Source organism: Psilocybe cubensis, chromosome 11 (genome assembly GCF_017499595.1).
Source record: "Psilocybe cubensis strain MGC-MH-2018 chromosome 11, whole genome shotgun sequence".
NCBI classification, from domain to species: Eukaryota; Fungi; Basidiomycota; class Agaricomycetes; order Agaricales; family Agrocybaceae; genus Psilocybe; species Psilocybe cubensis.
This window is the reverse complement of record NC_063009.1, coordinates 815,678-830,308: the sequence shown is the minus strand read 5'-3', so window position 1 is coordinate 830,308 and position 14,631 is coordinate 815,678. Positions and strand designations below refer to the sequence as shown.

Sequence of the window (14,631 nt, the reverse complement as noted above, 5' to 3'; positions counted from 1 at the left end):
CGTCCTAAGTTGTACCCCTGTCGCAATTGGTGATTAGATGTCTAAATGTGGCTGTGCTGATAGAGCCACGGTCGGCGGTATTGAATTCTGTGAACGGATCTGTTCTGAAGTTCCAGATACCCAAGTTAACAAAGATAATGTCGATATTTCATCATTTCATCGAACGTTAAAATCATCGTACAGTATTCGTAGAGTAGGCAGATGTAGGCATAGAAGATGGAAGATGGATAAAGGGAAAATTGACAAATGAAAACGAAACATCAAATGTAAAATAATCATGATAGAAATGGTGATGGAACAGCCGATTCATGATAGCAAAAACGTTTGGGCAATTTCTCCCATATTTAAGGCGGACGGCCTTATTTGAAGCATTGGATAACTTGACCTTGGATAATCCTGACGGTGTCACCGGGGAAGTGCCAAAATGCAACTGCGATGAGCACGTATACGGCTAAGGGAAAGGTTTTGATTAGATTATGTTGGATGACACGCAGTGGTGCATGATAGTACTAACCAATGAGAACAATACCACTCATCCAATGCGATTTTCCATCTTCCACGGAAAATTTGACGAGCAAGACAGATAAGAATAACACCTAATATGATGCTCAGTAAACCCATAACTCCAACAGTTAAACAATAGAATGAATACGTACCACTGTCTCGAGTGGGTCAAAGAGAAGCGTGAGCGGTTTATCCATACCCCAAGCGACAAGAATCAAAACAGGGATGACAAATAGTGCAATCTGGATACAACTGCCAACAGCAACACTCATCGCCAAATCGAATTTGCCTTTACTAGCGACGATAACGGCTGTGGTGTGTTCAGCAGCATTGCCGATAATGGGAATGATGATAAGTGTGATCCACTCTTTGGATACGGAGGGATGCGCAGCGACAAGACCTTCTAGTGATTCCACTAGATATTCGGCAGTCACATATGCAAGGGCGGTAACGGTGACCAGAAGGATAAGCGCCGAGACGGTGTTGACTTTCTGGACTTCTTCTTCCGAAGATGTTGACGACGTGATAGATGCTGTTGATGCCGAGGAAGGGGCGATGGAAGGAAGGGGGAGGGTAGGTGTTGTGGAACGTCGGCTACGACTGGAAGAAGTGCTAGAACCGGTAGATACACTGTATTCTTGGATGGTGTCCTTGAACAAATGGTTGTGCGAGTAGAATTGGAAGAACAAGTAAGCGATATAGCTAGAGAGAGGAAGAATGGACAAAATCAGACGATTATAAAAAATGAAAAAGGCAAACACTAACATTAATATCAAGATGATAGCGCTGACGCGACTTAGTTCCAAAATTATGTCGAGTTCGGTTCCAGAGGGAAGTCGATTCTCAAGATATTGATGCTACGAAAAGAAAGCATGAGCAATGCATAATGAAAAGCGTTTCAGAGACTCACAAAGGCAGCCGGGATAGTCAACGAAATGACTGAAACTATTAGCAAAGAGGAGTTAAGCTGCGCAACCATAGGATGGAACTGTTGGTGATGGAAACGGAAGCCTCCGACTAGAACATATAGATTAATGATGCGTCAAATAATCAAAGCGATTCTCGTACCAACAAAGGCCATTCCCAGAACAAGCAATAAATTGCTTAGCAGGCCGCCCAGCAGTGTGCTTTGAACAACTTCTAATTCACACTGAGAGTAGGCGCATGAGGATAAATATCAAACCAAACAAAAGTGTTAACGGACCTGTTTGAGAGCGATGCCAGAAATGATCATCTCAATGAGATTTCCCAGCGAAGCGTTAAGAAGTCCTCCGACACTTTGAGTCGTTCGAAGAGCAATCTGCTCCGTACCCAGACCAAGTAAGGCAGCAAGAGGTACAATTCCCAGACTCGAGAAAACGAAGATCAAAGTAGGACTTTGATGAGCATGATGAAGGGCCCATGAGACTGGAATGAAGACCAAAAGAATATTGAGAGGAGAGTATCGCAACATCGCCATGGCAGAAGCGCGGTATGTAGGCTGGGGGCCGGTGGAACGAGTTGAGGCAATAAGCGCCCGGAAGCGTGCAGTAGGAGACATTTTCACCACCCTGAACCTTCGACGGCGCCGACGTGGTGCACCTTCTTCAGCGTGCTCATCCTTCTCCAAATCAACTACGTTAACGATGTCGCGACTGGACTTCGCCTCTTCTGTAAGATCTGATGCATGGTGCCCCGAGGCGACCTGCTTGACCGAGATACTGTCGACACGAGCAAAATCTTTCTCGCGGATATCATGGTCGTTAAGTTGAGAGTGCGTAGATACATCGTTCGACCTTTCAGTCATTTGAGCCTGCCGATTGTGGGGCGTCCCACTACTAGGGGGTTCGTCGTCATCTTCAGCAACAAGAGTGGGTGTTGGTTGTGGAAGAACATTGCTAGAGGCATCATGAGCAGATAAAGCGAAAGATTCTCCCATTCAGCTGTTCCCGAGATATGAGAAAGGGCGATAAATAGCTTAGAAAGCGGGGACGGGGACAAAAGGCTGTGAGGGCCAAGGCGGACGCCCTTTATAAGTGTGTCGCGGTCCCCCTTGGTATGCTTGGCGAGTCACGTTGTCGTTCCAAGATGACGAGTATATCCCCGTTTAGGTTATGACCCGCCCTCTATGATTCGGCATGGCGGCAACACGGCGGGAGTGCTCATCATGAGTAGGTAGAACGACACTCATTGCAGTGGGGTAAAATGTCTCATCTCCACAATTCAAAGCATCGGAAGTTTCTGTGGTTATATCACAGTCTCAGATTTAATTCCACTCACAGAATGGCACCGATACCAATCAGTCTAATGCTTGTGGGTCAGGGTTTACCTACCCTGTATCTCGGAGTCTGGAAAACATTGCAGGGGAGGACACATGTGATGACGGAGCTTAGAGGGGGACGTTCAAGCTATCGTTTTGATATGAATATTATATGAGTAGTAGCGAGTACAATTACAGCGTAATTTCTCGAAGGTTGTTTGACAGTCGATGCATGATATGAAACTACTAGAAAATCCGTATAACAACACTGTTCATGATACCCCAGGTTATTACACACTTAGGGGTCATGGACCGGTCAGGATGGTTCTGATGCATATGGGGAAGTTTCAACAATGCTAAAACCCCCGGTTCGTAGAGACATCCAGACTCCAGACTTATCTACGACCCAGGTGCCTTCACTTTACGTTATTACATTTGCTATCGAATCCGCCTACGAACATGCTACAGACTGGCACAAAGTTCCAGGTATTCCTCGCCAGCTAAGCCGTTTCCAAGCAGTGCCAAGCCATGCTTACTTCAAGCCAATTATCAGTGTGAGATGTCCTCACAATAGACAACGCTGAACCTGCACCATTGAACGGAGACCCACATTTGCGTTCAATCCAAATGACATTATATCCGTACAAAAAAGATAAACACATCGTAAATAAACATTATCATGAATCAATTCGAAAGCTTCGTGTGTATCCCACATTTTCCATTATGGCGTTCCGAACTTCGGAATAGTTGACCATTCCACAAGTGCTAGTGATGGCTGAGTGTCCTTTGAACGGCTTAGGGTTGATACTGAGTCGAAAGATGATAGGTTGTAATTAGACAACCAGGGAATGGTGAATGGAAAAGTGCCCTACTTCACGCGACTGAAGTGGGAGGAGCAGCACCGACATACTTTCCACTTTGCTTCGTGAACAGGTCCTATGAAAGAGAATAAATTTCAATGAACACTGATGAAAATGAACGACTAAATAGTGGCACACCTTATAGATCCCAACGGTGATTTCGGTGAGAGCGCTCCGACTTTCGTAAAGGGGATAGATAACCACTGCAATAGCCGACAAGAAGGTCCAAGCAATACCAACTGACACCCATGCCGTCAAACCACCGACACCATATATATGATGAGAGAAGAACAATGGGAGGGGGATAATCAATATAAGGACCACAAACTAAGAAGATTGGATGAGATCTTGAGCGTGAGGATATGATACGAGTTGCAAATATACATACCAGCCCGAGTGACGACCATGTCGCAAATTTAAAGGCCTTCTTAAGTGCAACGGGATCAAGCTCATCCTCTTCTTCACGAGCATCAAATGAATCTCCAGCCACTGAACCCTTTACATTAACTTCGTGTTCTTTCTTGTCGCTTTCGTCGTCGCCTTTCTCGTCCACGATTTTAGCAGCAGGAGGTACAGGTCTGTTGATAGCCCGAGTGGCTTCCCAGTCAAAGTTGTCAGGCCACTGGAAGCGATGATATGCTCTAGCTCAATGAATGACTCGAAATACGAAAGAGCTTACGATGAGAGATGAAACGGTTGCAACGATAGCTCCTACACCTATTGAGGCAAGATTGCCAGCCAACATCTCAAAGTCGCCTAAAATAGAATTACGTTAACGAATAACCCACGTCTGTATGAAGGATATATGTATACCTCCACTGGTCTGTTAGAAGTGCATGCATAATTAGCCAATGAAAGGTAATTGATCTAATGCAGGTTTACTTACAACTACATTGATCACACCATCATTCAGAGTTGAGGTTGTAACCAGCCACGCAACGATACCAGCCACGAAACCAGCAATAGATCCACCAATGCAGCCCCACTTGTTAGCTTTGCTCCAGGTGATGCACAGAGCAATAGGCGCGACACCAGACCCGAGAATGACTCCCATGAAAGTCTGCATAACTCTTGAGTGCAACTCCAGAAGCATCATGCCGAAAGTACACGCACATAGAGCCATCCCATCGATACACCGATGTAAAAGAAGATCAAGCCGCAGAGGCCACATACAAGGGCATAGAATGCAACCTGTAGCACAGTTTTACATGCGTTAGACACAGATAATGAATCAATGGCATCATACGCACTCCTGCATGTCCGACGCGTAGAATCTGCTCTTCAGTTGCTTTGGGGTTAATGTAGGTCTGTAGAACAATATAGTCATGGCACAATAGAATAGTGGAATAAAAATACCTTGTAAACATCGTATGTTAAGAGAGACGACACAGCGATGAGCTCAGCAGAGCATGCGCTCGTGACAGCCAAAAATAGAAGAACCAAAAGGGCCGCAGCACCCCCTTGTCCAAGCAGCGCGGCGGCGGCAGCAGCAGCGGGCAATCCAGCCGACACATCGGCTGGGCTCAACACTTTCATCTCCGGATCTCCTCTCAGTGCCACAGCTGCGAGTCCCAGCGTTGTCGCAAACGTGAACGGGATAGCGAACCATGCGATTCCTCCAAGAAGATACGCCTTGACTGTGCTTGCAGGACGACTGGCAATAGCACGCTGCCAGTAGGCCTGGTCTTGAAATACCGTGGCAAAGTTCCCGATGATGTTGATGACACCAAAGATCAGACCATTCTTGGACCGTATGGTGAGGTACGATCCGTGGGCATTCCCCGGGACTGGATTAGCTTCTGAGGCGGCGCTGAGAAGTTCGTGCATCTTCATCGGACTACCAATTTTATCGCTCGTGGCATAGACAGTAAAGATGAAAGTCTGCAAGTTGATTTTTCCATTAATATTCGAAAGTTCAGATGAGATAACGGAAGAGTATATTTCAATAAGACTGACCAAGATGATTGCAAACAGAACGGCAGTATGCGTACTATTGTAATATATCAGACATATTCAGACAAATGACATAGAAAGACTCACTAATCACACAACAGCGTGGATCGCATCCCACCGACTACAACATAAATGGCAACTCCCAGAGGAATCAAGAAACATGCCTGCATGACATTACTATCAGGACAGCTGTAGAAGAAAAAATAAGATTGATTTTACGGCAATCGTATTCATTCCCGTCAAGTCGGTTACGGTTGCAGAGCCTCCGAGGATCAACATGGAGCTGACAATGACATTGGTCGCAAGACTGTCCGTTCGTTAGAGAATTTTCCCGGAAGAGGGATGATAGAGGGTTTACCCAAAGAACATGAACACCCCATGAGCAAGCTTCCCCCAGCGGGCTTGAACAATTTCAAGCCATGTGTGCGCATAGGGGGCATTGAGCTTCAATTTTGCGGCTAACTGTAAAAATAGATTCATATTCATTCCATACACTGGGAAAGTGAATGCAGATACCATGGCGAAGAGCAATATTTGAACGGTGGCACCAGCTATAGGAAAGTAGAGAGCGTCAGCAGAAGATATAACATTGGCCAGAAATCATTTTCATACCTCCGTACCACCAAGGTCCACTGATGCCTGAATAGTGAAGATCATCAGTATGGATAACGGCACTAGTCCCCAAAGTTCCCGAACGAACCAAACTTGTAAGCCACTGCACTACTTTGAAGCTGCGCGAGAATCCTAAAATCAGAAAAAGATCGCAGAACAATAGGCAGTATGACATACTAAAGTAGCCGCCCATGTCCATGCTGAGACAATACCAGAAGCGATCAATCCAGGTTTGACGCTTCTTGAAGCACTGGTAAACTCTTCAGAGTTTTTTGGCGAGAATGCGGTATATCGAGCTTGGATGGCCGTGATACATAACATGAAGGCGCTGAAAAACAACCCAATGCCTAGAGAAAGAGTAAGTTAAGGCACACATACGTTGCATGTGTAATAAGAAAACTTACCGACGACTACTCAGTTGAATTAACGGAATCTAGTCAACATTGCTATCCAAAGAGCAAACGCAGGCGTAGACGCACCAACACCATAGCCGGCACCTTGAGGAAGGACTGTAGCATCCGACATGTTTGTATGTTTCTCTGCAAAGGGCAGGAGAACACTTGGAGTGCAAGGAGAGCCGAAGAGCTTTCGACCTAAACTTCTTTTGGCCTTTTATTACCATCATCCCAGGCCGTCAAAGTCACGATAAGAAATCGTGAGTCGGTCGAAAGCGGTCCCACAACTCAATGTGGGGAAATGTCACTTCAGACTTCCAAACTAGGCACAGGAAGGGGTATAATCGGCCCCATTCTATCCATCCTTGTCGGGTACCAAAGATAAGTGGTGGCAGACAACATGCAGAAGAGTTGCCAACAGTCGAGATAAGCAATTATATCAACGTCTCCCGAACGATTCCCTGATGATCGTTTGATCAGAAGTCAGTGATTTACAGGGCCCGGAAATAAGAGAAGCTCATACATATCAAAAGTATCGGGAAGGAACAACGGAGTCTCGTGGCTGTTGAGAATTGACAGTTCATCCGTTCGCCATGATGATGCTGCACGACGCCAGGACTTCACTCGCATGCATTGACAAAGCTATGGATTGTCAACAAAAAAGTCGCATCACGTGGTAGTAATTTACGCGCGCGCCACAGACGCGTCAGGCTTAAAGAAATGATTTTACAGACAGGTGGCCAAGAAACCAAGCAAAGTCGCAGATCTATCTTTCGTTTTAAAGTCATTTCACGCGAGATTAGAGGAGTTTAAAGTTGTGAAATCGGCCGACAGACATGAACGACTGCAACTGCCAACAAGAAATATCCGTATCAAGCCACATTAAGGTCCTTGAAATCTCCTGATACGACGCAAAAAATTTCTTATCAGTGATTCTGTATATTTAATGTCGCTTGTGCGGCCGACAAAATTCGATGACATCAACTTTCGGCTTCAATCTAGTAGTATAAGCTGTTCCGTTATTACTACATGAAACTTAAAAATGCTTATAATGCAACTGAAAAGGCCGTCGATTTTTGAAACCAAATAAAAGGTACTGAAGCGTGCCCAATAAGCCTTAGTCCTGCTCCAAGAGTTAGGCAGATCTCGGGCATGGATCTTGTCAGCGGGGTTTCAATACCCATAAACGATAGCTCAGTAAGATGCGGCACTTCGGCAAGAAAGTCTGCTACGCGCAAGCCAACAGAAATACTCACAAGATATCAACACAAAATTTATACCGGAACCATGAAAGATATTCCCCGTCAAAGAGAAATTTGGGATTCGTGAAATGCAAGGAAGATAATGCAAAGCGGAGTGGTCCGCCATCGAGCTACAGCTGACTTTGAATTCGGCAACATTTAGCCGAACAATCAATAACCAACATTTGAACGGTTTGCATCAAATCGATATCACAAATTTTTCTAACTTTAAACCCTGAGGGCTCCAAGTTCATGTCCAGCTCCACGAATGGATCAGCTTGATAAGATTGAACAGAATAGCTCCTCAGATCTTTCTTTTCTTAACGATCCTCATTGCTTTGGGCTTGAAGAACTGCCTGAGGCTTCAAAACTGCGTGCTCGCGTTGCAAAGGCTTTGGGCAAAACACATCTCGCAGATGGAGATTTAGATTCGTCAAATTTAGCGATTGATGACTTGGAAGATACAGATAGCCCATTGTTTCTACATCTCGCCCATGGCTTGGCCTACACCACGGGTTCAGCATTGGGATCCACTCCGCCCTCGCTTGACACCTGTCTAGCAGCTTATCTCGTCCCAAACAGCGCCGGGCTCACAGCAGGATCGCGTGCCTGGTCAAAGCATTCACATCGGTCTCAGCCACCACCATCAGATGACTCTGAGACAGATAAGCGCAAACGCAGCTCAGGGTGGTGGGGGACTGCTTCAGGTCCAGTTTCTTCTATCAATGAGAAATCCCTCGCATTATTCAGGAAGGTCATGGATAACGCAACTTGGAGAAATCTGCACTGGCTCCCGCATCAGATACTAGTATATGAAGTGAGGGTTGAGGAAGGGTATGGAATGCGATGGTCTCAGGATCAATCTCCTTGTGAAGGAGAAGATAAACGGCCATGGATATTTCGCGGATTCCTTGAGCCTACAATGGCCAATGGACACGAACTCAAATGGAGGCATCCAATATCGGCTTGATGGTTTAGAAGGTGATGATTCAATTATGCACTGAACTTAGCTTAGCTCAACAACCTTCCACAGTGGTAGATCTATGCCGCACAGGGTATTTTATCCGCCAAATTGGTTGCAATTGGGATTTATCTAACGGAAATAATATCTACTTGATGATTTTATCCTCAGGATATATTCGTACATACTTGTTTATTGAATGCAGCAGTCCAATAATCTGATCGGAGATATTTGAAGCCGGGGAGTTGCTTTCTTCAGGCTTGCCTACTATGAAAACTAAATGGAAACTGGTTGTCGAAGAACAAGTACCACGTGTCAGTAATTCTGTGCCATTTCACGTGTCCATAAAACAAAGGGCAGGAGTAGCGCCGCCCCTTGATCACTGACCACCATCTCCCAGCGACTCGATCATCTCCAATAACACATAATCCATCGACTTCTTCAAACTCTTGACCAGAAACCTTTTTACTCGCCGTAATTCAAGATTTTCTTGGACTGTTGATTCTTAGGACTCTACTGGGACTCTATGCGGCTAGTGCAGGCATTGCAGCGTTCTAGTGACTCAAAGGCTAAATGATTATAGTTCATTTACTACCTACAAAAGACGGAACCTTCGAATCTAGTCAGTATTTCTCGCGTCAAGCTTGCAGCGGTAGACATGAGAAGGTTTTGGTCTCACAGACGCACTGGAACGCATCCTAACTCGCCTCCACAATCAAAGGAGCATTTGTGGTGTATGGACAGTCTTCTCTGCTTCTCTGGTGCTGAATAGGGCCACGACTCGATTACTCACTGACTGAAAGTAGAAACAAGGTCGATTCGTTCGCGAATGGCTCTGCATCGCTGTTAAACGCGTTGGAGTGGTACTGTGTGCAGTGCTCTCAGTGATCTGCTTGTAGTTTTGCCAATCGTCTTTGAAGTCGCGCTTCCGATTTGGGTGCACCAATCGAGTTACTCATATGCCCTTCTCATTGTCGATCGGCGGGACATTCTCTGGTTGATTCCAAACATGCCCAGGCGCATTGAGGTTGATTATAGCGCCCTCTTTATGCTCTTTTTCCAGTTCTCCCTCTTGTACACAGAAGACCTGGGTTATGTCATTCAGCAGCAGACCTATTACACATCATTGAACAAGTCGTGCCCAGCCCTTGCATTGCACAAATACACTTCGGGCACCATGATGGCTTCACGTCATTTATCCTCAGACAATGACTAATTGAACGGGCTACCATATTAATCGTACTACATGCCCAACGCAACGAACTTCAGCATATCTTTGTATCCTTCCTATGATTTTGTAGTATTTCGGACATCGTGGTCAATTGGGAAAACGCTCGGCCATATCCGTGGAGTCTATAATCACGGCGCGCGCTAGCGGCTGGGTCTGTCTGAACCATTGTCACATCCTCAACACAGGATTTGGAACTAGGAGACCAAAAACAGTGCAAATAGGCCCCTTGACTACCTCGGCCCTCAAGCATAAAGATCAAACCTCCTATATAACAACTTGCTACACTTCATGACGTTGTGACACAGAGACAGGCGTACTCAACCGTCGAGACCGATTTTGAATCGAGCTACTCTGCCTCAATTCTCCTATTGATATTGCGTCATGCAGTCTGGTTCAATGGCAAATACACTATCTTCTAGGACGTCTATGTTCCAATCACCCTCCTTTCTAAATTATTCTCCTAACGTTCGCCAGGTATAAAATCTTCCATGAAATGTTATTTCCAGCCGTCCCACCTCTAAACAATCACTTCTCACAAGTTGCACTACACAATACTACTCGACAGCTCACTCATCATGCATTTTGCAACGCTCTCTGTCACTGTTTTGGCTGCTATCATCTCTGCCTCTGCCTCTGCCGTATCTGTCGATGCTCGTGATGGAAACGGCGGTGGCAACAATGGGGGCAACGGAGGTGGGAACAATGGGGGATATGGTGGGGGTAACAACAATGGAGGAGGTGGTAACCGCGGAGGGTACGGTGGAGGAAATGGAGTTGGTAACAACGGTGGCGGGTACGGTGGCGGCGGTGGTCCCAACGGCGGAAACGGCGGCTTCGGGAATGGCAATAATGGTGGTCCAAACAATGGTAACAATGGTGGCGGTTATGGTAATGGTGGTGGTTTTGGCAATGGCAATACCTGGCCACGTACGTTTTCTCCCTCTCACAATCAAAGTGTTTTGACTCACATATCTCTATATCAGAATGCTCCTCAGATAACTGCTTCAGAAACAACTACGAATGTTCACCGTTTGATTATCGCTGCCTCTGTGCCAACAACCAATGGATCACAGATACTAGGTCCTGCTTTGGACAGTACTGCTCCGGAGATGAATACCAGAACTCCTGGAACAGCGCTTCGAGATATTGCAGAGAAGCTGTGAGTTTACATTTGCCAATACGTTTCCTCGGTGTCACTGACACAGAGATATCTAGGGTTATCCCAACGCTTGGCAGTAAAGAATTCTCCATCTTCAATTCATCACCTTCCTTTATGTAAATATACTGTACCTCGATATGCGGACTATGTAATATGCTGGATTTTGGAAAATATATTCATCTAAGCCTTTTCTATTCGAATTCTTTCTATCAGATTTCTAGTCTGCAAAGGCAAGTAATAAGCACCAAAGTCTTCGCGAATGTCATTAGTTCGTAACTCGTTACAGTACATGATTACTATTCGTATAACACGTCTAATTACTATTCGTAGCTTTCATTAATAATCGTTACCCAGCACTGATTGCTATTCATAAATTTCGCTAGCAAGCTGAAAAGTGATTGTCGTTATTCATTCTATTGTTGGTGGGATGTCGGCCAGGAGCGCTAAGGAACTAGAAGAGCGGGGTTTCAGCCTGAGGGTAAATGGCTCGGGAGTACTGCACGTTGTGTTAAGCCAGTATTCAGAACATCACAGCGAAATAACACGTACGTGAGTGTTCCTGGGGTATAGGAGTAAGTTGGGAGCACTTCGTTTCCATGCTCATCAAGACCGGGCAGGATATCACAGGTAGCCAGAGTAGTTGCAATGATTGCGAAGAGAGTCCCTTCCGCGAAATAAATACCGGGGCAAACGCGCCTACCAAATCCAAATACAAGGCTTGTCACCTTCACCATCTCTGAATCCAGTCCATTGTATCGTTCTGGATCAAATTCCATTGGCCGAGGATAGACTTCTGGGTCATGAAGCATACCCCTGCTGACGTGATTAACAAACGATAGAAGCTAACATTTCGGTTCAGAATGATAGGACGTACCAAACATTGGGAAGAATAGTGGCTCCTTTAGGAATATCGTATCCGTCGTAGACATCGTCCTGGGTCACGGCATGAGGAATTCCTTGATGACTCTAGTCAGCTTAGTCTAAAAAGTGGTTAACGTGGAAAAACCGACCAAGTGGGGCAGCAGGGCTCCAACGGTATGTTTCTGCCAAGATGCTTCTGATATAGGGTAGGTCTGGCTTATCCGCGATAGTTGGCAATCTATCCTTTCCGATGACAGAGTCTATTTCTGCCTGCGCTTTTGCCTGTACTTCGGGATAAAGGAGCATTGCCATGTAAAACGTCAAAGCTGAGGACATATTCTATCCATGCCATGTAATGTTAAGGACGCTTCAAAATGTTAAGGGAGTGTCGGATAAACTCACAGTATCCAAACCACCTCCGAAAACACAAGAAGCCCCCCAAAGCAACGTCTTCTCATCCTCTTTAGACATTTTCCCGTTCGCATCTTGTAGATACCTTCCGCAGAGATTAGGCATAAGAGATTTTCCTGTATCCTGTAAAACGAGGTAGGCGTCAAGATACAGCAATGCAAGCAAATTAATAAAAACAACGTACGAGATTGCTCTTACACCAATCGAAGATATTCATAGTTGAATCAAAGAAGATTTTGTTCCACTCCTCAGCTATTTTCAAAAAACCTGAGCCGGGCATCCAACGTGGCATATGCTTTACTGGTAGAAACAGACATGGTTCGAACGTCAGTCAATAGTAAGAAAATCAACGTAAGGACGCACACGCAGGGACGAAGTCAACCAAGAAGGCACCAGGCGCTGTTGCCTTGCTGAAATTCGTCATTGCAGCCAAAACCACAGTCAAGTAAGGGTCGTCTTCGGATTGAATATAATATCCATATGTCACTCTCATAATAATGATTGCTATTCGCCTGTCATCTACGATAAATAGTGTACCGAAAAATCACAAGAGGATACTTACAGCTTAACTTCCGGGAACAATCTTTCCGGCCTCTGCATTAATGTGCGCACCAAGGAGGCAGCCTCCTTCTCTTGCAAAGAGTAATATCGTGGGGTCATCCCAAGACTGAAATCCTGAGCTACGAGTCGACGTTGTCTTCTCCAATTGTCACCGTATGGCTGAAGGGCGAAGGGTTCATCGTAGTGTACACTACAATCAAATACAATTGGGCTTTGTCCACGTCGAGAGAAGAATATCTTTACTCACAGATCACCTGCAAAAACCTATATAATAGCAGAATTCACCGAAAATCAGCTTTCATTACAGACGGCACAAGTCGGTTACTACTTACGAAGTGCGGTCGATCAGAGTAAATAGACGAGCGCTTGTCCAACAGCTCTTTCGCGACCCTGGCTGAGTTGAGAATTATGTGCGGCTTGCCCAGAATATCGACATGTATGATATTTCCTGAAAGTAAAAAAATATTATCAAACCTCTGCGGTAGCTCTATGTCAAGAAGACGCACCGTAGGTCTTCTTCCACTCGGTAAACTTCAGCCAGGGATGGCCCTTAGGCATCTGATGAGCGTTACCAATCAATGGTAAGCGTCGGGGGCCAGGAGGAAGACGCTTCCCTTGCACCATGGATACAGCATAATAGAGAATGCAGAGAAGTACCGCAAGGGATGCAGCGGCGGGCATCACAGATGTGTGAGAAACCATGTCCAACGCGTACGACATTGCGGGCAGAAGCGTCGTCTTTCCGATCCATATCTTCCCTATATATTAGAAAAATATCACAAACTTAAATCCCAGGGTCCTGGAAGTCTTCAACAGTGGCGTTCATTGACCTGTCAGTAAGTATACATTAGCCGATAGTCAACAGGGTATTAGAATTCGATGGTATCACATTGGACAATCGCAGCACTGTGGATAGGTGTGGACTCTCCAGATTGTGGTGTGCCAATTTCGGCACCGGATATGGCACATGTCAACAGTGGCAACCGACACCGGCGGAACTGGCGACTCCTGACGAGATTAAGGTCCTAAAAGTATTACCCGAGCGAATGAACGGGACAGAGTGCCGTGTGGAAATTGGTGGCAACACTGCTGGACGTACTGTACCCGACCCTGAAACCGGCCAACCCCGGAAAATGGCCACTGAGCAATTTTGACGAGTTGTATAGCAATTTCTTTCAATCTTTTTGTGTATTACTGCTCTTGTGGTACTTCTACACCACATCAGAAACTTTTAGAGCAAGGCAGTAAGTATTGCTGCCACAATCTTGCCAATACACCGTGAGATTTCACCATCACCATTGATTTGCTAATCATTCTCACGTCTAATCCATAATTATCGACTTGGTCAAACACAACAACTGCGCTGAGCAGACACAAAAACAGTATACGTCGGTCATATATAGCCCTGGCTACAATATACATTCGATTCCAAGTAGATATCTCCAGAGAATATTCCGAGAATTGGAAATTAAGTGCATGACTTGACTGATTTGCCTATTTAAACATATGCATATTGTATGCAGTATTCGGAGAAGATGAGGAAAAATTGCGGCAAACAATGACTTGATCTACAGTGATAACACTTCAAGGTACCACAATCTCGCTTCTCTTATTTTTTGCGATTTTTTTAGGCTTGAAATATG

The 14,631-nt window shown here is 45.4% G+C and overlaps 5 protein-coding genes across 5 annotated transcripts; 2 read left to right on the top strand and 3 right to left on the bottom strand.

Moving 5' to 3' along the window:
* Positions 1–359: 359 nt before the first annotated feature.
* On the bottom strand, positions 360–2,422 carry JR316_0011420 (Vacuolar calcium ion transporter; the record flags this gene model as incomplete). Its single annotated transcript, XM_047897076.1, has 7 exons — positions 360–451; positions 515–596; positions 657–1,206; positions 1,270–1,361; positions 1,415–1,521; positions 1,573–1,654; positions 1,709–2,422. 7 exons carry the CDS (start codon positions 2,420–2,422, stop codon positions 360–362), a joined length of 1,719 nt encoding a protein of 572 aa, XP_047743485.1.
* A 1,194-nt stretch (positions 2,423–3,616) lies between these two features.
* Positions 3,617–6,693, bottom strand: JR316_0011419 (Urea-proton symporter DUR3; the record flags this gene model as incomplete). The annotated part of the gene is made up of 18 exons (XM_047897075.1): positions 3,617–3,679; positions 3,742–3,930; positions 3,992–4,225; positions 4,283–4,359; positions 4,507–4,663; positions 4,717–4,794; positions 4,854–4,910; positions 4,960–5,484; positions 5,560–5,593; positions 5,644–5,720; positions 5,776–5,863; positions 5,915–6,018; positions 6,073–6,107; positions 6,169–6,195; positions 6,257–6,287; positions 6,346–6,515; positions 6,573–6,578; positions 6,648–6,693. The coding sequence occupies 18 exons, from the start codon at positions 6,691–6,693 to the stop codon at positions 3,617–3,619; spliced, it is 1,998 nt and encodes a 665-aa protein (XP_047743484.1).
* Positions 6,694–8,072: 1,379 nt separating this feature from the next.
* Positions 8,073–8,774, top strand: JR316_0011418 (uncharacterized protein; the record flags this gene model as incomplete). The annotated part of the gene is made up of 1 exon (XM_047897074.1): positions 8,073–8,774. One exon carries the CDS (start codon positions 8,073–8,075, stop codon positions 8,772–8,774), a length of 702 nt encoding a protein of 233 aa, XP_047743483.1.
* Positions 8,775–10,571: 1,797 nt separating this feature from the next.
* On the top strand, positions 10,572–11,275 carry JR316_0011417 (uncharacterized protein; the record flags this gene model as incomplete). Its single annotated transcript, XM_047897073.1, has 2 exons — positions 10,572–11,155; positions 11,212–11,275. The coding sequence occupies 2 exons, from the start codon at positions 10,572–10,574 to the stop codon at positions 11,273–11,275; spliced, it is 648 nt and encodes a 215-aa protein (XP_047743482.1).
* Positions 11,276–11,563: 288 nt separating this feature from the next.
* JR316_0011416 (Cytochrome P450 monooxygenase 105) lies at positions 11,564–13,708 on the bottom strand (the record flags this gene model as incomplete). Its single annotated transcript, XM_047897072.1, has 11 exons — positions 11,564–11,651; positions 11,705–11,968; positions 12,030–12,111; positions 12,166–12,355; positions 12,419–12,550; positions 12,612–12,727; positions 12,791–12,939; positions 12,990–13,178; positions 13,236–13,252; positions 13,321–13,436; positions 13,495–13,708. The coding sequence occupies 11 exons, from the start codon at positions 13,706–13,708 to the stop codon at positions 11,564–11,566; spliced, it is 1,557 nt and encodes a 518-aa protein (XP_047743481.1).
* Positions 13,709–14,631: the final 923 nt, after the last annotated feature.